At 53.4% G+C, this 22,354-nt stretch overlaps 1 protein-coding gene across 1 annotated transcript in view; it reads right to left on the bottom strand.

Moving 5' to 3' along the window:
* Positions 1 to 20,101, bottom strand: part of CORO7 (coronin 7) — a 57,212-nt gene extending 37,111 nt beyond the window's left edge. Inside the window, exons 1-6 of the mRNA XM_047087758.1 lie at positions 19,968 to 20,101; positions 17,298 to 17,394; positions 16,343 to 16,417; positions 12,565 to 12,635; positions 11,939 to 12,122; positions 9,217 to 9,293 (exon numbers count right to left, since the gene is read on the bottom strand). Coding sequence (XP_046943714.1) covers positions 9,217 to 9,293; positions 11,939 to 12,122; positions 12,565 to 12,635; positions 16,343 to 16,417; positions 17,298 to 17,394; positions 19,968 to 20,027 — 564 coding nt within the window. The 5' untranslated portion in view covers positions 20,028 to 20,101. The remainder of the gene's footprint in view (positions 1 to 9,216; positions 9,294 to 11,938; positions 12,123 to 12,564; positions 12,636 to 16,342; positions 16,418 to 17,297; positions 17,395 to 19,967) is intronic.
* Between the last annotated feature and the right edge of the window lie 2,253 nt (positions 20,102 to 22,354).

The raw sequence follows: 22,354 nt of genomic DNA, 5'->3' as shown, positions 1-22,354 counted from the left end.
TCTTGTTTCTTCTTGTTTTTGTTTTTTGTTTTTATTTTTTTTGCCCGCAGCCACTGGCACACTGCACAATGTTTTCCCTATAGTTATGCCTGATAAATGTGGGAGCCGGGGAGTTGGGAGGGGTGCAGGAAGACTTCCCCTAGCCTCCCTCTCACCTCTTGCTCGGAGTCTTGAGTAATCCTTTCTGCTGTCATCCTCGGCTTTGCTGGACAAAGCCAAAAGCCAAACACACACAAATACAGTCAACTGATTTCTGACAAAGGACTGAAGGCAACACAATTGAGAAAAGACAGTCTTTTCAACAAACAGCACTGGGACAAGTGCACATTCACATGTGAAAAGGTGAATCTAGACACAAACTTTACATCTTTTACAAAAACCAACTCAAAATGGATCACAGACCTACATGTGAAATGCAAACTTACAAAAGCTCTAGAAGATAACACAGGAGAAAAATCTAGGTGACTTTGGATTTGGCAATGAATTTTTAGATACAATATCAAAAGTGTTGGTGTTGCATCTATACAACGTGACCAAAAAAACAAAAAACTGGATTTCATTAAAATCATAAACTTCTGGTCTATAGAGGCACTGTTAAGAAAAAGGAAAGACAAGCCACAGGCTGAAACTACCTGCAAAGCACCTATCTGAGAGAGGACTTGAATCCCAAATACACAACACTTAAAACATTAGAAAAATTAAAAAAAGTAAGATTCTATTTAAAAATAAGAAAATAGGGGCGCCTGGGTGGCGCAGTCGGTTAAGCGTCCGACTTCAGCCAGGTCACGATCTCGCGGTCCGTGAGTTCAAGCCCCGCGTCAGGCTCTGGGCTGATGGCTCAGAGCCTGGAGCCTGTTTCCGATTCTGTGTCTCCCTCTCTCTCTGCCCCTCCCCCGTTCATGCTCTGTCTCTCTCTGTCCCAAAAATAAATAAAAATGTTGAGAAGAAAAAAAAATTAAAAAAAAAAAATTAAGAAAATAACCCAAATGAACAAATGGGCAAAAGACCTAAACAAACACCTCATCAGAAAAGATACACACGATGAACAATGAATACAGGAAAACCTGTTTCACATCATGTCTCATTAGGGAATTACAAACTAAAACAAGTTACCACCACACACCTATTAGAATGGCTAGATTTTTTTTTTTTTTACAAAATGACAACACCAAATGCTGGAGAGATTAGGGAGCAACAGAAACTCTTACTCATTGCTGATGGGAATGCAAATGTAATAACCACTTTAGAAGGCAGTCTGGCAGTTTCTTACAAAGCTACAGATAACTCTTAACTGTATGATCCAGCGATTACACTCCTAAGAATTTATCTGAATGAGTTAAGAACGTATGCTGGTATAAACGTTCACGGCACTTTTAAAAGTTGCAAAAAAAAAAATGGAAGCAATCAACAGGTCCCTCAACAGGTGAACAGATGAACTGCGGCACATTCGTACAATGGAATGCTATTCCGTGATAAAGAAAAGAAGGAAGAAGCCAAACCATAAAACTCCCAGAAGCAAACGTAGGGGAAAAGCTTCATGACATCGGATTTGGTAATGACTCCTTGCACAGGACACTAAAAGCACAGGGAACCAAAGCCAACAGCAGACAAACAGGACTGCATCAAACTTCTGTTCTTCAAAGGACACAATCAACAGAGTCAAAAGACAGGTTGCCCTAAGGGATGGGAGAAAATGTTTGCAAATCACAGATCTGGTAAGGGGGTTAATATCAAGAATATATTGGGGTGCCTGGGTGGCTCAGTCGGTTGAGCGTCCGACTTCGGCTCAGGTCATGATCTCACGGTCTGTGAGTTTGAGCCCCGTGTCGGGCTCTGTGCTGACAGCTCAGAGCCTGGAGCCCGTTTCAGATTCAGTGTCTCTCTCTGCCCCTCCCCTGTTCATGCTCTGTCTCTCTCTGTCTCAAAAATAAATAAACGTTAAAAAAAAAAAAAAAAGAATATATTGAAGGGGCGCCTGTCTGACTCTTGGTTTCCGCTCAGTTCATGACCTCACGGTTTCATGAGTTTGAGCCCCACATGGGCTCTGTGCTGATAGCGCGAAGCCTGCGTGAGGTTCTCCCCCTTTCTCTAATCCTCCCCCACTCACACTCCCTCTCTCTCAAAATAAATAACTAAATAAACTTAAAAAAATATACATGAAGAACTCCTACAACAACAACAAAATCAAATACCTGTATGTAAAAAATGGGCAAAGGCACCTGGGTGGCTCAGTCAGGTGAGCATCTGACTTTGACTCAGGTCATGATCTCACAGTTCGTGAGTTGGAGCCTCGCCTCGGGCTTGCTGTGGAGCCTGCTTCGGATACTTCTGTCCCCCTCTCTCTCTGCCCCTCCCCCATGTGTGCTTGCTCTCTCTCTCTCTCTCCCTCTCTCAAAAGTAAACATGGTGTAAAAAAGGGGCAAGGGATTTGAACAGATATTTCTTCGAAGATATACAAATGGCAAACAAATATGTGAAAAGACGTTCACCATCACTAATCATCAGGGAAATGAGGACTAAAACCACACTGAGATACCACCTCACATCCATTAGGATGGCTACTATCAAAGACCCAGGGCCGGGGAGGAAGTGCAAAAGCTGGGAGCCTTGTGCACTGTCGGTGGGAACATAAGACAGTGTGGCCGCTGTGGAAAAGAGAGCTGCAGCTCCTCAAAAAAGTAAAACCAGAATTACCTTATGATCCAACAATTCCACTTCTTAGCGTATACTGAGAGAACCGGGAAGAGGGTCACCAAGAGGGTGCCCATGTTCGTTATTCACGTTATTATTCACAGCACTCACTGCAGCATTATTCACAACAGCCAAGAGGTGGAGGCAGCCCAAGAGCCCACTGACAGATGAGCGGATAAACACAATGTGGTCCCCACATACGATGGGATGGTATTCAGCCTGAAGAAGGACATCCTGTCACATAGCACAACACAGATGAACCTCCAGGACATTAGGGTAAATGAAGTAGGCCAGCCACAAAAGGACAAATCGTCTATGATTCACTTACACGAGGTATTTAAGGTAGCTCAAATCACACACGGGGAACAGAATGGCGGTTACTGAGGGCTAGCGGGGAGAGGGGGCAAAGGGACGTTGTTGTTTAATGGGTATAGAGTTTTGGTTCAGGAGACCTGTTTCACAACAATGTAAATAAACTTAACGTTACCGTATATTTAAAAAATGCTCAAGGGGCGCCTAGGTGGCTCGTCGGCTAAGCGGCCAACTCTTGATTTCAGCTTAGGTTATGATCTCACGGTTCGTGGGTTTGAGCCCCACGGTGGGTTCTGCTTTGACAGCATGGAGCCCGCCTCGGATCCTCTGTCTCCCTCTCTCTGCCTTTCCCCAACTTACACGTGTTCATGTACACGTGTGCTCTCTCTCTCAAAAGTAAGTGTTAACAAATTTTTTAATGGTTAAGATGGCAAATTTTATGATGCGTTTTTTACCACCATAAAGAAGTAGCTCTTGGTCCACAAAAAGCCATGGAGGGCCCACGAGTGCACCTGACTAAGGGAAAGAAGCCAATCTGGAAAGGCTGTGTGTTGTATGATTTCAACTACATGACATCCGCGAAAAGGCAAATAACATTTGAGAGACAGCAAAAGAATCAGTGGTTGCCAGCAGTTTGGAGGGGGATGGTGAATGGGTGAAGCACAGGGCACTTGAGGGCGGCGAAGCTATTCTGCATAATGCTGTCACGGTGGGCACGTGATGTCGTGCGTTCGTCAAAACCCCTACAATGCATCATCCAGAGTGAGCCCTCGTGTAAACTGTGACCTTCAGTTCATGCAGCAACAGCGGTTTACCTACAGCAAATGCACCACCCCAACCAACGCGAGACCAGACAGGGAGGAGGGACATGAGAACCCCAGGTACCAGGTACTAGCTGCTCAGTTTCTGCCTGGTTCCCGCTTGGGTGCTGAGATGAACCTTGAAGTACAGGCAGAGCTTGCACTGGGAAGGGAAAGGTATTCAAAGGAGGTGGAAATGCATGAACAAATATGTGGAAACAGGAACTTGCTGACACGTGACATGAAGGGGAAGACAAGGTCATGCCAGGAGACCAGACGGTGGGAATGGAGGGGGTAGCGGGTAAGTGCTGGACAAGTGGACAAGTGAACAACAGAGAGGGCCAGGCCCAGGACTTCCTGACACGCTGGCAGGGTCCCAGGGTCCTTGGGTCACTCCTGTCAAAGTCTTCCCAGCCGCAGTTCACAGAGCACTTGCTACGTGCCATGCGGGAACCAGGCCCGGCCCCAGGATCAGCCGTGCTGTGCGGCACCACCCACAGCCTTGAGTTCAGGAGGACGCTGTCTAGAGGTGCACAGGACAGAAACAGGCCGAGAGAAGAGCGAACAATGGAGACAGATGGAGAGAGGCACAGACTGACAGAGACAGAGAACAGGGAGAGAACAAAGAGAGACAGACAGAGAGACAGAGGACAACCAGAAGATCGAGGAGAAACAGGGCAGCGAGAGACAGACAACAGGGAGAGACAGTGAGAGACAGAGGATCTTGAGAGACTATGGGCAAGAGAGAATGCCTCTTTGGGGCGCCTGGTTGGCTCAGGCATTTAAGCGTCCAACTCTTGACTCATGACTCAGGTCATGATCTCATGGATGGTGGGTTTGAGCCCCGCGTTGGGCTCTGTGCTGACAGTGAGGAGCCTGCTTGGGATTCTTTCTCTCTGCCCTTCCCCCTCTTGTATTCTCTGCTCTCTCAGAATGAGTAAATAAATTTTATTTATTTACTTTTAAATGTTTATTTATTTTTGAGACAGAGACAGAGATCGTGAGCCAGGGAGGGGCAGAGAGAGAGAAGGGAACAGAGGATCAGAGGCAGGCTCTCTGCTGACAGCAGTGCACCTGACATAGGGCTCGAACGCATGAGCCTTGTGACCATGAGATCACGACTTGAGCTGAAGTCAGATGCCCAACAGACTGAGCCACACAGGCACCCCAATAAATAAACTTCAAAAAGAGAGAGAGAGAGAGAAAGTCTCCTGGCAACAGGGGCCACTCCCACCAGGAGCCATGTGGAGAGACAGATGGCCTGGGTTTGGATGCCAACTCCAGCACTTACGGGCTCTGTGACCTGGGCAAACCCCTAAGCCCCGGGTAGGACGAGGACAAGTGATAGCAACACGTCTCACAGGTCAGAGTCCCAATTCTTGCCGCATGGGTGCTCCCCAAAGGCAGCTGGGCCACCAAATGCAGGGGGTTCAACACTGGATCCACACCAGGGGTCAGACTGGGCACTGGAGGCTGGCCTGGCCTGCTGGGCCACGGCAGAGGGGGTGGCCCTGGGTGGCCAAGGTGTATGTCCTCACTGGGCTCACAGACACAACCGGACCACGTGGAGCGGGATCGCAGCTTGCCTGCCCATCCGTGAGGCCGACACGCCCCCTAGTGGTTGGCTGCATTTCCCTCAGCTGGAGGAGCTGGGAAGAGAACAGGAAGGGGCTTCTGCGGTAAAATCAGGGGTCCTGGGAGGCAGAACCAGACAGCCAGCAGGAGATGGTGTGGAGAGGGGGAAGCCCCGAGAGGAAGCAGAGTGTCCCCCACGCTGTACCCAAATCAGGCAGTCCTGTGTATAAACCTAGAGCCCAGCCTGCAACCCGTCTGAGTAGAGCCCCCTCCTGCAGAGGGCGGGCCCCTCACTGGCTCCCCCACGTGCTCAGGACAAACCCACGGACACCTCCTCCTGACCTTCAGTCATGGGGGGGGCCCCCCCACAGGACCATTCCCCAAAGGTTTTGGCATTTCAGACCCCCGACCAGGATCCTGAGGGTGCCCCTTGACAGGAGAGGGCAGCAGCAAACTCAGGACCGTGGTGGCCCCCAGCCACCACTGACAGCTCGGAGTGGAGATCACACCCTGTAGAACAGCGTCCCCCCCAGGATGCTGCACCCAGACGCGGCAATGTCAGGTGCTGTGTCCCCACAGGTAGAGCACCCAGGTCCAGGAAAGCAGAGGTGGGCGTGGGGGAGGGCTCTACTCCAGCCACCCATGTGGGGAACCAGTGGTTCCTACTCCACAATCTCAGGCTCCTGGGTCGAGAGGGGCAGGAGAGTTCCACCGGACCGAGCTGTGGCCTCATCAAACTCACTCATCCTCAGGAGACAACAGCCTATAGGAAGCTGACTCATCACGCCGACAGGAGGTGGCAGGACACAGAGGGGCATTCTGCGACCGGGCCACTTTTCACCCCCCCACCCCACCGTTCAAACTGGGAGGCAAATGGGGCTCAGACCCCTGGGGAGGAGTGCCTGGACAGCTGCACACTTCCTCAGTAAACCCTCTGCTAACTCCCCAGAGCTGACACCCTCCTTCCCACGCTCTAGGCCCTCCTCCCTGCCCTCGGTCACCCAGTCCCGTCTCCAGTCCCGGAGGCCTGGCACCTGCACTGCCCCCTCTCCTGGGGGCTGCAACACTCCTCATGGCCTCCCCATGCCCCCCCCCCAGCTCCACCCCCTCTTGCTGGATTCCCCCCTCCCCCATGCCCACTGCTCTCAGCTGGCCTCATACTCGCCCTCGCCCCACCCGCCTCCCTTCGCCGGCGGTCGCCCGCAGCTCCTTTTGCTGGCACTCCTCACCTGGCTGCCTCCTCACACGGCAGAAGCCCTGGGAGACAAGCCTGCATCCTAATCCAACTCTTTGTAGCCTCACGGAAACCAGAAACCACCGTGCTGGGCTGTGAGCTCTGTGGAGGGGAGGGGTCTCTCTGACTGCTCCACAGGAAGTGACCCATGTCAAGCCTCTAGACACCTGACTCTCAGACATCCTACCTGCGACTGGGCTGGGGGCCTGGAGCTGACACGGGGCAGTGGATGCAAGACCGAGAGAAGCCACCTCCCTCCAGGCTGCAGCCTGGACTGGCCTTGTGGGCCGCAGCTCTTAAGTGAAGGACCATCCAAGTCACACCTGCAGGCCATGGGTGGACACTGGCGGGATCCCCCTCACCAGGAAGCCATCCAGCCTTGTGGCCAGAGAGAGCTCTAAGAGAGGTGGCCCCGGCTTGCCCTGAGCCCCACAGCCATACCCCAGGCAGGCCGGTCCGGGCGAGGGCCGTTAACATCAGAACATTCATACTGGTGGAGACCACACCTGCACCTCCCGTGAGGATGCTGCCCTCATCTGCTCAGGGCCGCTCTGCTACTGGGGAAGCCAAGGCACCTTCCCACTATCCTCTGTCACAGCTGCAGATCTGAGCCCTTCAGGCACCCACTGGAGGAGCTCTAAGGCCAGAGAAGGGCAGGGGCCCAGTGGCAGGGCTTCCGCCTGCGGGACCGGTGCTCCTGCTGTCCCGCGTTTCGGATGAGAAGCGGCAGAGCAGCAGGTTCAGAGGGCGGAACAGACACCCAAGTCCCCTCCCAAAGCCCAGGCTGGAACCACAACCTCCACACACAGCCCCAGGAGGCTGGCATTACTCCTCTGGAAGACAGCTAGGGAAAATCTACCAACCAGCTGACAAACCTTCACAACCTCCAAGCCAGCAATGTCCCTGGTAAAAATCTAGACCCGGGGTGGCGGGTGGGGGGAGAGGGAGCTAAGGCCCTCAGGCCAAGTCAGCCAAATCCAACCCACAACCCGAGATCTGATTCTGCAGATACAGTTTTACTAGAACGTGGACATGCTCACCATTTACATTTGTCTGTAGCCGCTTCCTTGTTACAAAACGGCACCGACAGAGACAGCGTGGCCTGCAAAACCCAAAGTATGTACTATCTGGTCCTTTACAGAAGTTTGCCGGCCCCTAAGCTTTCTAAGCTAAGAAAGTCACATTGAGGGGTGCCTGGGTGGCTCAGTTGGTTAAGCGTCTGACTTTGGCTCTCACGGTTCGTGAGTTCAAGCCCCATATCAGGCTCTGTGCTGATAGCTCAGAGCCCAGAGCCTGCCTTGGATTCTGTGTCTCCCTCTCTCTCTCTCTCTGCCTCTTCCTGGCTCATGCGTGTGCGCTCTCTCTCTCTCTCTCTTTCCTCCTCTTTCTCAAAAATAAATAGATGTTAAAAAAAATTTTTTTTAAAGTCATGTTGAGCGGCACCTGGATGGCTCAGTCAGCTAGGCGTCCAGCTCTTGGTTTCGGCTCAGGTCATGATCTCACGGATCGTGGGTTCGAGCCCCACGTTGGGCTCTGTGTTAACAGTGCAGAGCCTGCTATGGATTCTCTCTTATTCCATCTCTCTGCCCTTCCCCCATGTGTGTGCACACAGTCTCTCAAAATGAATAATCTTAAATTTTTTTTTTAATTTAAGAAAGTCACATTGCAAACAAAAAACAAAACCCCTCAAAAAATCTGTATACAAATATATTCAGATGTTATAACTTGTAACAGCATAACTCAAGTGAACTCGTAAATCTGAATGATAGAATATTTTCTGTGATGTTCATTCAATTACTGATGAACTGGAAAACATACATATTACACAGAACGTAAAACACAGGGTAGAGTAACGTGGAGAGTGCGATCTCAACACATACAGGAAAACATGCCTAAGAAAAGTTCAGAGAGAAAGATGTCAAGATGGTGACAGACATCGCCCCTGGGGGGGGAGGATTACAGGTGATTTTTTTTTACTTCTCCACTCCTGTCCCAAATTTATAAAACAGGCACAAACTACGCTCCTCTGGTAACCATAAAGTAAAAACTCCCGGTGGTGACTATCTCCTGCCACTCTCCTCCTTCCCTCCCTCTCGACCTCACTCTGTGAAGAGCTAAGGGCATGCAAATCAGGGCAGAGAGGGCTTCTCATTGGAGGGGGAGGTCACAGCCCCAACCTGTCCAGCTGGTGCTTCTGCCTGGAACGCCTGTCCCCTCCTCCTCAGCGAGGGAGGCCCCACCTCGCTGTCCCTGGGAAGGGGCGTGCACCAGCAGAGACAGAGCAAGCGAACCACGCCCTGCTGCACAACCACCTTGCCCTCCAGCAGGGGCTGCTTGGGGGCTAGCGGCCCCGCTGACTGCAGAGCACAGGCCAACACCTGGAACTTACTGTCTAATGAACCAAATGGGAAATAAAACTTGACACCAAAAAAACAAAAACAAAAACAAAAACCCACCTGGAAAATGGGTCTTCCAAGAAGGCAGAGAAAAGAATTTTGGAAAGAGGATCTCCCAGGTATGCAGACCCCACATTTTCTCTTTCAGAGAAGCCCTTGGTCCCCCTGGTCCCCCCACGGAGCCAGGTCTCACTGTCCAGCTGCTTACCTTGCACGTCGTGCCCACCAGGGCTCCATCCCGGCTCCAGACAGCACCCTGCACCAGGTCCCCATGGGCCGCCAGCTCTGTAGAGAAGCAGCCAAGGTCAGGAGGGCATCTAGTGTCTCCCCACCCTGCCCTGGGCAATGGGAGCACCAGGGAAGCGGGTGCAGGAGGACCTGGCTGGGGATAACTTCCCAGGGTGCAGGCCGGAGCTGCAAGGGCCCCTCTCCTGCGGGAAGAGCACGAGGTGCATGTCCTCCCAGACACGCTGCACTGCACCCGGGACTTCTCCCTTTAGCCCTGCCCTCAGCAGGCCACGCTTGCACTCAAAAACCTTCTGAGGCTCCCTGCTCCTCAGACGGGCTCTCACTTCCCACCCAGGGTTACTTCCAGTCACTCACCAACACACCCCACCTAAATGACACCACCCCGTGGCTGAGCCACATTCCCACCTTGGACTCTGCTTGGGCCACCCCTGCTCCTTCCCCAGTGTGACAGTTTTGAAATATGTCCACATAGGCATAGGGGCTCAGTCAGTTAAGCATCCAACTTCGGCTCAGGCCATGATCTTGCGGTTCATGAGTTCGAGCCCCACATTAGGCTCTGTGCTGACAGCTCAGAACCCGAAGCCTGCTTCAGATTCTGTGTCTACCTCTCTGCCCCTCCTCCACCCTCTCCCTCTCTCTCAAAAATAAATAAACGTTAAAAAAATTTTTTTGAAATATATCCACAAATTCTTTGATGCTCCTCCTATTATAGGTTGAATTGTCTCCTTCACGAAAAGATGCTGGGACGTCTGGCTGGCAATATTGAAAGAGCATGTGACTCTGGATCTTGGGAGTCATGAGTTCGAGCCCCTGTGGGGTGTAGACGTTACTTAAAAATAAATAAACTTAAAAAAAAACAAACAAGGATGCTGACATCCTAACCCTCAACACCTGCACTATAACTTTATCTGGAAATGGGGTCTTTGCAGATCAAGTTAAGCTGGTATCATTACGGTGGACCCTAGTCCTGTATGACTGGTCCTCATGAAAAGGGAAATGTGGACACAGAATTGGACGTGCACAGAGGGAAGACGATGCGAAGACACGGAGAAGACGCCACGTACAAGCCAAGGGACACCTGAGGCTACGGACGCAAGGAGAGAGACCCAGACGGTCCACCAGGGGCAGCCAGCCGCCATGCTGTGGGGGCACTCAGGCGGCCCGGGGACAGGCCCCATGGCAAGGACTGAGGCATCCTGCTCATAGCCAGCACCATGTCCATGAACCCTCTGAGAAGCTGAGCCTCCTGCCCCAGTCACGTCTTCAGATGACGAAGCCAGTGTCTCAACTGTAGCCTCGTAAGAGACCCTTAGCCAGAACCACCCGGCTAAGCAGCTCTCAAATCTTGGACCCTCAGAAACTGTGACATAAACAGATGCTCCTAATTGTTTTAAACCCCTAGGTTTTGTGATCACTTGTTCTGCAGCAGCAGAGGACCACTATGCCAGGGCTCACTGCCCCGAGATCAATCCCAGCCCTGCCACCCACTTGCTCCTTGTTCTTGGTCAAGTTGTTTAATTTCATCTGCAACATGCAAGGCCCTCAGCACAGTGGCAGCACGAGAGGACCTGAGATGCAGCAGTTACAGCTGGGTGACCCCCTAGTGACATCCTGCCTGGTAACCTTCACCTCTGCTCCAAAGGTTAAGCTGGTCTCCTTGACTGTACCAGGAGCTCTCTGTGTGTAGTTTATGCTACTGGGGGCCCTTGGTTGGCCCCTGGGTCCCAGCCCCAGAGATGGGGACACCACCTTGGTGTCCCGCCCTGGTCACCCTGCACAGTTCTAGAAGGCAAGGCTGTCCTTTAACTCATTGAGCCTCACGTCTTTTCCCTAAAAAAGGGGATGAGCGTGTCAGGGCTTCGGCAGAAACGACTCAGTGGCATCACCAGAGAACGCCAGGGCTCCGTGGGGGTCACAGTGCAGGGTCGTAACCATTCACTGAGCAATCGGGCTCTAGACTGTCATCATCTACGCGTAGTCTGAATGTTTGTATCGCCCTACGAGTTGAAGCCTAACTCCCACTGTGTTTGGAGGCAGGGCTTGAAAGAGGTGATTAGGTCACAAGGGTGAAGCCTCCCAAACCGGATTAGTACCCCTAAGAAAGGGGCCCTGAGAGTGTCCTCGTCCCTTCCACCACGTGAGGACCACACCACCAGGACGACCATCTGTGACCCAGGAAGTGGGTTCTCACCAAACACGGAACCTGCCGGCACCCAGATCTTGGACGTCCAGCCTCCGGAACCACGAGAAATGAGCGCCCCGGCTGTGGTGGTGTGTTAGAGCAGCTGGACTCGGGATGGACTAAGACAGGCTAGGTCGTGAAATCGAGAGAAGCGTGGGGGAAGGGGCTGTAAGAGAGCAAAATCCCCGCCTGGCAGAGAAGCAGCCAGACGTTTGTTTTCAAAATCGAAGTGACATACAGTTCGAGAAATAACAGTATGAGGAAGTTATTTAGACATATGGAAGAAAAACAGCTACATGAAATGAAAACAGATGCCTACAGGAAGTGGGACGGATGGAGCATGTGTAATACGTCTGCCGGAATCTTACCACCTTTCAAACCACGTACACATGAAACTTTAACACAGATTTTAAAATTCACGTTAGCAAAAACATAAAGCAACAGAGTGCCGTCCAGCCGGGGGGCCGCCCAGGGTGGGCAAGGCCAGCGCGGCCCGTACCTGTGAGGGCCTGCTGCTTGGTTACATCCCAGACCTTCACGGCGGTGCCCGCCGCACTCACCAGGACACCGTCCACGGTGGGGTGGAACTGCAGTACCTCCACCTGGACGCCCTCAGGGCCCAGCACCAGCCCCGGCACCGAGGGCAGCGCCTGGCCAGGGGCCGGTAGTCGCCACAGCTTCACCTACGGGAAACAGCAGGTCAGTGAGCCCAGGGCTGGGGAGAGCCTCCAGCTGGTCTTGCCCAGGGCTGCCCCCAACCCCAGGGGTTGTACCTGGACATAGAGGCTGTGTATCCTGTGTTAGGAAAGCCAGGGTAATCCAGCCCAGGATCATAGGGTGTAATTAGAGGCGGGGGTGGGGGAGACAGAAGCCATGGAGTGGGGCTCTGCTCTGTCTCCTCAATGTCCCACACCACCCCAGCCCTGCTCTCCTCAGGCAGCCAAACAGCAGAATGGCAAGTCAGGGCCACAGCTCCCAGCAAGCACACAGAAGCTCACGGGAGCTGGTGTAGATCAAGGAACTGAGAATTTGGGCTAGCCCAGCCCTGGAGGCCTGTGGAGGGGCTGAGGGCCCTTGAGGGGAGGGGGAGGCGCATTGAGCAACTTGTCCAGCAGCTCCACTCACCGTCCTGTCGGCTGAACCCGTGGCCAGAAGAAAGTCATCAAAGGGAGAGAAATCCAAGTCCGTGACCAGGTCTGTGGGAGAGCAACGACTGACATGGGCCTCATGAGAACTCACCAGAACTTTGTTTCCAGTCCGATGTGATGTCTCCCCAAGGCAGACAACCGCAGCCTAGGGTTTCACAGGGGACACCTCTGCCCACACGGTGGTGGGCTGAAAGCCCACAAGGAAAGGCACTTCTGGAAACCCCTGCCTGTGATATACATGCCCCAGAACGGGCAAAGCCCTGCGTCAGGAAGCTAGCAGGATGACAGACACAAAGCTCCTCAAACTACTGAGCACCTGCCTTTGCTCAAAACCCAGAATGCAATGCGGGGTTCAGCACATCAGCATGTGAATGAATGCGAGTACCAGCCCTGCTCTGGGCCCACGAGGTATTCACAAACCAGACAGTTGCCACCCAGCCCTAGGAGACCCTCACCACCTCACACGTCTCTGCAGACGTGGCAAAACATGGACTGAGCACGCAGGGGGACCCCAAGGTCAGGGGTCAGGGCAGCTTCGTGGAGGAGGCACGGGGAGCCCTGGGGAATATGAAGGACCAGAACAGGTTAGAACATCTGGGAGGCGGGGCCTGGATGACGGGCCTAGGCTAGGAGCTCTCTGCTCCTCAGGTCCCACCGGGGCTGACACTTGGCTTGAGGGCACCTGACCCGAGTCTGAGCAGCCAGCTGCTCTCATAAGGCAATTAAACCAGGAAGTGAGGTCTGGTGACAGGGTGCCTCAGGGACTAGCCTTGGGGGGAGGGCAGCCAGCTGGGAAGGAGCCGTCAGGTCCTAGCCAGGACCCTCCTAAGGCCTGTACATCCAGCTGCTCCTTCAGCTCTGGAAGCTCCCCAGGCTTTCAGTTCTGGAAGCTTTCCTCCAAATCCCTTTTTGGCTAAAGCAAGTTGGAGCTGGCCTCAGTTCTTTGCAATCTAAGAACCTGAACTGCTCAGCTCCGGAAGGCCAGGAGAGGGAGATAGGGGCACGCAGAGTGAGCCACAGCGCAGAGAGGAAACCCACAGTTCCTGAAACCAGCAGGGGGTGTGAGCATGATGGCCAGGCTTGCATCACCAGAGCAAGGCGCACGGTGACTTTCCCTGCTGCCTGCCGCCCCAGTGGGGTCAAGCAGGTATGCTTTCCTCTCAGGCCAGAGCCAGACTCCGGGCACCCCGGCCGAAAGAGACAAAGACAAGGAGCAGTGAAGACAGGGACCCCGTGGGACAGCCCTGGCCCAGACTCCTGGAACACTGCCACCCTGCTTGTGGGCTCCACACTGGACAGGGCAGTGGCCAGCGAGAGCCACCTGGCATTCCCAAGGGGATGAGAAGCAGCGACCGGGTCGACCTGAGTGCGCAGCTGAGCTGACAGGCCAGTGTTCCGTACGTGCGTTTACCTCACCGAATCCTCACAACCACCCCTCGGGATGGCACTGTGGCATCATCCCCAAGCGGAGCATGGGGACAGAAAGGTTAAGTAACCAGCCCAGAGTTACACAGCTAAGAAAGGGCCAGGCTGGTGGTTGTGCGGGCAGTTTGGTTTCAGAACCTACATCCTCAGCATACCACCGCACTGCCTCTCCCAAATCGGAGCAAGCACCCAGCCGCCCCACAGCGAAGAACGCAGGACTATTCTCTCAGCGCTTCCCAGCCATCTGCTCTCCTGGGCAGCTGGGCTGGAAGGCCGCTTGGCCTTGAGCCAGGAGGCAGAAGGCACCCCCAAAGGCAGGGAGGCAGCCAGAGGCCAGCCCACCACACTGCCCCCCACCACCGCACCTAAGAGGACAGAGTGTGCCACTGTCTCCAAAGCAGGTTCTCAGGAGCCAAAGTTATCCCGGGAGCAGTGTGCTGGCAAGGTCAACAGTTGAGGCCGTGGTGAGGCTACCAGCCCTCAGAAGAGGCTTGGTCCAGCTTCTCCTCAAAGCCCTTCCAGTAACGGGGCCTTACAACCTACAGACACCAGCAGCCCGGGGCAGTTCCCCCATGGGTCAAGTGCACCAAGCACACAGGGGTCTCACAAGACCTGGTTCCGAGTCTGGCTCCGCCAACCGCGGTGCCGGTGTTGGCAGGTTCCCGATCTCTTCAAGCCTCAGTTTTCTTAGCTAAAAAACGGTTAAAAATCTACTTCAAAAAGGTGCAAGAGTGGATGAGAAAGCAGACTTCTTCCACATGTTACAACACAGACGAACCTCAAATCACGAAACTCAGTGAAAGAGGCCAGATTTTAAAGACTACGTGTGGTGTAATTCCATTTATGTCAAGTGTCCAGAAAAGGCTGCGCTGTAGAGGAAAAGCTGGCGAACGTCTTCTGCAAAGGGGGAGGCAGTAACTATCTCAGGGTTTGAGGGCCAGACGGTCTCTGTCACAACTACTCAATTGTGTAGTTGCTGGGAGAAAGCAGTCACAGGCTGAATGTCAATGAAGAGGCGTGACCACGTCCTCACAAGACTATTTACAAAGACAGCAGCTGGCCGGGCAGCGGAGGGAGCTCCAAGACCCTGGCAGCAGGGGCAGGAAGAGGATCCACTGGCACCAGAGGTGGAAATGAAGTAACTGCAAAGGGGCACGAGGACCCTTTGCGGAAACGTCCTAACACTGGGTTACAGATACCTACCTCTGTGACTTTATTTTTTTATTATTATTTTTTTAATGTTTATTTTTGAGACAGAGAGATAGAACATGAACAGGGGAGGAGCAGAGAGAGAGGTAGACACAGAATCTGAAACAGGCTCCAGGCTCTGAGCTGTCAGCACAGAGCCCGACGCGGGGCTTGAACTCACGGACCGTGAGATCATGACCTGAGCCGAAGTCGGACGCTTAACCGACCAAGCCACCCAGGCGCCCCTACCTCTGTAACTTTAATAAAAGTAATCACACTATTAACTGAAAACAAGTAATATCAATGGAATATAAATGATACCTCAGTAAAGTTGTAAAGAGCTTTAAGAAAGAATTAGATGAGAAAACATGGACAAGGTTCTTAGTGCATAGACGGCTCCTGACCCATCTTGGCCACCGTCACTCTGTTAGCTGCCGTCATCATCGTCTGGACCCCTATGCTGAGCTGCACACTCAGACTGGGGAGCCAGGGTCAGCCCCATTCTGTCAGCCGAGGTCGCCGGCCAGGCGGCCAGGAACGCCAGCAAGCCAGAGGGACTGGCCCACAGCCTCCGCCGCAGCTGCAGAGGGACAGAGGAGGCAGCTGGGCCAGGGCTGCCGCAGTCCGGGGAGAGCAAGCCGTTCTCTTGGAGTGGGCGGACTGCCAGGCGGGCTGCCGGGCGCCCCCAGAAGCAGCTGCAGCAGACAAAAGCTCTCTTTGTGAGGGCCTGTCTGCAGCCCTGCAGCCCAGCCAGACCCCTCCCTGAAGGGCCCCAAGCAGCCCTGCTGGGGAGGATGGCTGGTGGTGAGGGGTGGCCTCCTGGGTTCCAGGAGAGCACAAGGGGCTAAGAACTCCACAGGGTTGAGTCCTCTACAGTGACTGGGAGCCAGCATCAGCCTGGAGCCTGGGCTGGCCAGTGCATAACCCCCTTTCTCAGCTTAACCACCTGCAGCACTCAGCTTCCCTTCTCTCCACCCAAGTGGAATTCCCAGCCAGGACCCAGCCTTCCAATATGGACACCATCTGCACAAATGCACAGTGAAGACAGCAAGAGGGACTGGGAACCCATGGGACCGTAGGAGTCCCTGCACCCAGGGAGGGAGGAGCAAGTTCCAGACCTCCTGGGTCCAGTTTCCACTCACCTGAATGGCAGCCCAGGTGGGCCACCTGTCTCTTGTCCTCTCCTTGGCCATCCAGAGGCACAATACCCAGCACACCTGTCAAACACACGTGGAGGCTCCGACATCAGGCCTGATGGGAACTGTCTGCTGCCCAGGGCTCCCAGAGGACATGAGACCCAAAGCTCAGCCTTGGACCTTCCCAGAGCCTCCACCAATCATAAGATCATAACTCTCTGGACACAGTCAGTCCAAAGTTAGGTTCTTACCCCCTACAAGAACCTTCTGTGACATCAGATGTACAGAAGACACTGGGGAAAAGGTGGTCTTTTTAGCATTGTGGGTCATACGAGGCCAGCTTAGGGCCACCGGTTGCCCCTTTTCCCAGCTTTACCTGAGAAAGAAGCTATCACTCAAGGGCACTGGGGGCGAAAGACAGGACACAGGTCAGGGCCAATGGCATATGTGAGCCTCTAGAGAAGCCTCTGGACCTTTTACTTATATGAGCTAAAGAGGTACCCGATTTTTGTCAGTTTGAGGTCTGAGTTAACGCTAGCAACAAAAAAAGTCCCGAGTGACATAGGGAGCTTTTCAAATCTTGGTGTTCTTACTGACCTGAGCCATTCTCAGGCCCCCAGATGAGGAGGGGGCTGCATATGGGGATCAGCTGAAAACAAAGGGGACAGTCCCCTCGGTGTCTTCCTGGCCAATCTCTTAAAAACCACAGCCAGGGGGAGAACAAACAAACAAAAACAAACAAACCCACAGCCAGTGTCGTTTATACAAAGTATACACACATGCCCTAATCAAAATCAATCTGATTATTGCACTTGACCAGTTTGTAGGGGTCGAAGGCCCTTCATGGTGCTGACCTCTGAGCCCCATGAGGATCCCCTAAGCCTCCAACCTGAAATGAGTCTGCCCTTCTGCTCCATCCTAATTAGGATGACAATGTATGAATCTATGTCCACCTTCCTACCTGGACGGTCAGAGTTAAACGCAATCAAGTGGCAGCTGGATTTGATATGGTTCCCACACGAGGGTGTGGTTCCTGCTCGAATGTCACCGATCCAGGCCTGAAAATAAAGAATAAGAATTGTGATGGACAGGCCTCTGATCGTAACTAAAGCAGGGGGTGGGTTATAATGCAGGGAACTCGACCTTAAAGCTGCACCACTAGAAATGCATTCCTTTAGATCCAACCCTGTCCCCATTCACACACTCCCTTAGAATATTCAAAATGTTCCTGAAATAATAACCTAAGTCATGGAGGGAACAATTTTGTCTATTAAATCAAATCTCTAATAAGGGTGAGAAGGCTGTCAGAAGTGACCTCAGGCTAAATGAAGTCAAGAAGCCAACTGAACAGTGTGTGTGGTCAGGGGACTGTTTCTGTTAAAAGGGAGAGAGAGAAGCAGAGAAAGCAGAAGTGAGCACCTAAGACAGAAGATAGACTCAACTTCCTCCAGGGCACTGCTGAAGGCCTCCACCAAGTACAGGGGGTGTCTCCTACGAGCCCCAGGAGATAACACTCAAGCTCAGAAAGGGGAAGAACCAAGGCCTCTCCACAAAGTCTCATAGAAAGGTGAGCAATGCACCTCCACGAAAAGATGATAATATTAACACCCCCACAAACGGGGGGCAGAGGAGCACTTTTTCTGAAACTAAGACCAACAAGGCCCACATGTTTTCTCTGTTGGTATCAGAGCACTGTACAACACTCCTGCCTGCTTCCTGACACCCGAGCGGCCTTGTTTTCCAGCCCACCCACCCACAGCATGCCGGAAACCACCCCCATCGTGCAAGTTTCTATTTCAGTGTTCACCTGCCGTGGGTAGAACATTACCTTCTTGCATTATTTTTTCCTCCTGATTCATGTTTACTGTTCAGAGTGACGGGGAATATCTCTGAAAAGGAGAACAGATCACCTGTCCTCCCCTCTCCCTAACCTAAAGTGTTTAAAGCTTTCTCTGTAATCCCTGTTCCCATGCTTGACTGTTTACATTGCTGGACTAAGGCCCACCTGGGACAAGCCCCAAGGCCCATCAAGTATACTCGAGACCCTTTCAAGGAGCGCTGATGGCACTCAGAAAGACGGTATTAATGCAAATCTGAGCCAATCTCTACCCAATGCTCTCCACTTTCAACCTTTTAATGGCTCCCAACCACATTCAGAAAACACCCAACTGGGGGGGCCTGGGTGGCTCAGTCGGTTAAGCATCTGACTTTGGCTCAGGCCATGATCTCACGGTTCGTGGGTTCGAGCCCCATGTCAGGCTGGGGACTGACAGCTCAGAGCCTGAAGCCTGCTTCAGATTCTGTGTCTCCCTCTCTCTGCCCCTCCCCCACCTGTGTTCTGCCTCTCTCTCTCAAAAACGAATAAACATTTTTAAAAGCTTTTTTTTTTTTTTAAAGAAAACCATCCAACTTCTTCCTGTGGTCCTTGAGCTCTGCAGGACGGCTCTGGACTCATGTGACACACCCTGCTTCCCCAACACTGCCCCCCATCCACCCGGGCTCACCTTCCATTCCTCTGCTAGGCTCTTTTCCACCCTACTTTTCTTGTATCTGGCTGCTTCTCACCCTTCTGGTCTCAGCTTAAATGTCACCTCCTCCCTGCAGCTGACCCTGACCACTGTACTGAGAATGACCTCCACGTGGCCATTTAGCTCCTGTGTTCTTCAGGGCACTTACTACAACTTGCAGAGCCCTTGAAGGCCTGTCTGCTTGCTGGCTGTCTCCCTCACAGGGGTGTAGGCAGTACAGAGGAAGGAAAGTGCGGTCGTGTTCACAGTGGTGGTTTCAGGAGCAGAGGGGAAGTACAGAGGAAATATCGTCCAGAGGATGAAAACTGGGCTTCTGCCCCAGGCTACCCTGCTGTGCTTTTGCTCCTGATGGGGTTACTAGAGGTCAGTTCCTAAGCCTTCCAAATAACATTGGGAGCAGCAGACCAGGACTGGCATCTCTAAAGCATACCTCTCATCAGGCCGGCTGCCCTTCCGGGGGTCTGAGACGCCCCCTAACACCTGGCTCAGCTCTTCCTCTGGGCTCCACCTCCTTGGGCCTCCCCAGACCCCACCCAGCGCCTGGCAGCATCACCCCAGTAAGAGAAGAGCTGCTCTTGCGCCAGCCACGAGAGAAGGAAGCGCCGGCGGAAGCCCGAGGGAGGGGCGCGCCTCTGTCTGAGGGGCTCCTGTTCTTCAGCTGACACACCCGGACTCGCGGAGGCCAGGGGAGAGAGAGGCATCCCTTCCACACCCCAGCCCCGGGCAGGGCCGATCGGGGCGGCAGGGAGGAGCTGGTGCCAGCAGCGCCCGGCCGCGGCTCCCCAGTGAGGCCGACCGGAAGCGGAGAAGGCAGGCAGCCTCGCAGGCCTCAGGCCTCCGCCGGGTCGGGCTGGTTACACCAGTTGGGGGTCCCAGGGCGAGGCGGGGGAGCTGGCGAACCGCGGGTCTCTCGAGAGGAGAGAGAGAGAGAGACCGGGTCAGGCAGCGCCGGACTCTGCCCTCCGGGCGCGACGGCACAACCCGGACGCCTGGCCCAGGCCTGAAGGGGGCGCCCCGGGGCAGGAGGGCTCGGGGGTCCCCGCGCGGGTCTGGGGAGGGGGAGGGGGAGGGGCAGGGGCGCGGGTCCTGCGGGCAGGGCTCACCTCGCGTCGGGACGGCCGGGCCTCCATGTGCCGGAACTTGGACACCTTGAAGCGGCTCATGGCGACGGGGAAGGCGGCGGGCGCAGCTTCGAAGACCCGGGCGTCGGCTCTCAGGTGCACGGACAGCCAGCCGTGACTCCCGCCGCCTCCGGCCCCGCCCGCGGCCACCCCTCTCGCGGCCACGCCCTGGAACGCCCCCGGCCAATCACAGCCCGCTCCGGTCCGCCTGGCCCCGCCCCCGACCAATCGCCGCAGAGCTGTCCTGTGAGGCCACGCCCCGATGCCGGCGGGCTTGCCGCGCGGGCGAGAAGGTCACGTGCCGCGTGCGGGTCTGGTTGTCCCCGGCTCTGCGGGGCGTGCTCCCAGGCGGGGGGCAGCGTCCAGGTTTTGCAGTCAGGGGTTTGTCACGGGAGGCTCCGGGGTATGCGGGGCGCAGCCGGGGCGGAGAGGGGGCAGACGTGGACCAGCTCCATTTCGGATACTGGGACCGTGCTCAGGACAGAGCAGGCGCTGGCCGCGGTCACACAGCTAACGAGTGGCAGTTGGGGGAGGAACGGGAACCCGGGTCTGAGGCATATCCCAGCCGCGGGGCCCTCTCTAGGCCGGGTGGACTTGAAGGCCGGGCTGGGGCCTTCAGCGTCCCGGCAGTTAGGGCACGTCTTGGCTGCAGGGCGCGATGGGGCAGGACTGACCCCTGCAAGGAAATCAATGTATGATTTACAAATAAACCCAAAGGGAGAAAGATGAGGGAAATGGGGAATACCTTTAATAGCACATGCACCCCACCGGCGGCTTGCTTAGTCCCCGGGTCATTCAGGAAGAAAAGAGAACAAGCTTCATTCCACCTGGGGCCATTCATTCCACAAGCATTTGTTTGCGCTTTGAAAATCGAGTCCATGATTCCAGAACACGCTTTCTGCTTGCTAACAGACAGAACACCTGCTCAGGCCTGTCTGGAAAAGGGACTTTGATCTGAGGAATGTGAATGATTGCTGCGAAAATAACCTTTCCTAAGCGCATGTTAGAGAACGGCCTAGCCGCCTAGCTGGAGTTACAGGCCTACAGGGTGATTCTGAAGGCTTGGCCTGGTGGAGGGCACCAATGGACCCCACAAATGCAAGTTCCTTTTTATGGTGTTTACAGGTAAACTATGAGGACTAAAAGGCTACTTCCCTGTATCCTACCAAGGGAGTTAAAGAGCAACGACTTTGATCTCCATATACTAAAAATAGGATGCCAGTGCAGTTGAGGGAGGCCTGGAATTTGGAATTCTTTTTTTTTTTTTTTCATTTTTTTTTTCAACGTTTATTTATTTTTTGGGGGACAGAGAGAGACAGAGCATGAACGGGGGAGGGGCAGAGAGAGAGGGAGACACAGAATCGGAAACAGGCTCCAGGCTCTGAGCCATCAGCCCAGAGCCTGACGCGGGGCTCGAACTCCCGGACCGCGAGATCGTGACCTGGCTGAAGTCGGACGCTTAACCGACTGCGCCACCCAGGCGCCCCTGGAATTTGGAATTCTAAGCAGTCCGGCTGCTGCTGAAGTACAGCTTTCCCAAGGCTGCTACTCTTCAGACTCTGGAATTGCAGCAGCTTTGGAAAAGGCACCAGCAGTGCAGTCTTGGGATGGCTATGGTGTTCAATTACTGCCAATATTGCTTCTTTTTCTTAAAATTGTGGTGAAAAACAACATATAAAATTTACTATTTTTGACTGTATAGTTCAGTAGTGTTAGGGACATTCACACTGTTGTGCACAACCTTATTGTGCAATCCTGAGACTCTATATCCGTCAAACAACAGCCCTTCATTTCTTTCCCACCAGTCCCTGGTAACCACCATTCTACTTTCTATTAGTTTGACTTTATCTTTTTTTATTATTATTATTTTTTATTTTTAAGTAATCTCTACACCCAGTGTGGGGCATGAACTCACAACCATGAATGAGATCAAGAGTCACATGCTCCTGGCACCTGGGCAGTTCAGTTGCTTAAGTGTCTCTTAAGTGACTCCTGATTTCGGCTCTGGTCATGATCTCAAGGTTCATGAGATCGGACCCCACATTGGGCTCTGTGCTTACATTGAAGAGCCTGCTTGGAATTCTCTGTCTCTCCTCTCCCTCTGCCCCTACCCTGTCTGTGCATGCATGTGCACACACACTCTCTTCCTCTCTCTCAAAATAAACAAACAAAAAAAGAATATAAACTTAAAGAAAAAAAAAAACCCACACAAGAGTCATGTGCTCTACCGACTGAGCCAGCCAGGCAATCCCCCCCCCCCTTTTCAAATCATTATTATTTTTTAGGATTTTTCTTTTTGAGTCTGATTATTATACCACTGTATTTACCACAGAATATATATCATTAATATACCACATTTTGTTTATCCA

This window comes from Lynx rufus, unplaced genomic scaffold (genome assembly GCF_022079265.1).
Source record: "Lynx rufus isolate CCGP_SWC_20201006 ecotype Redwood Valley unplaced genomic scaffold, mLynRuf1.p SCAF_23, whole genome shotgun sequence".
NCBI lineage: Eukaryota > Metazoa > Chordata > Mammalia > Carnivora > Felidae > Lynx > Lynx rufus.
This window is presented reverse-complemented; position numbering and strand designations above follow the sequence as displayed.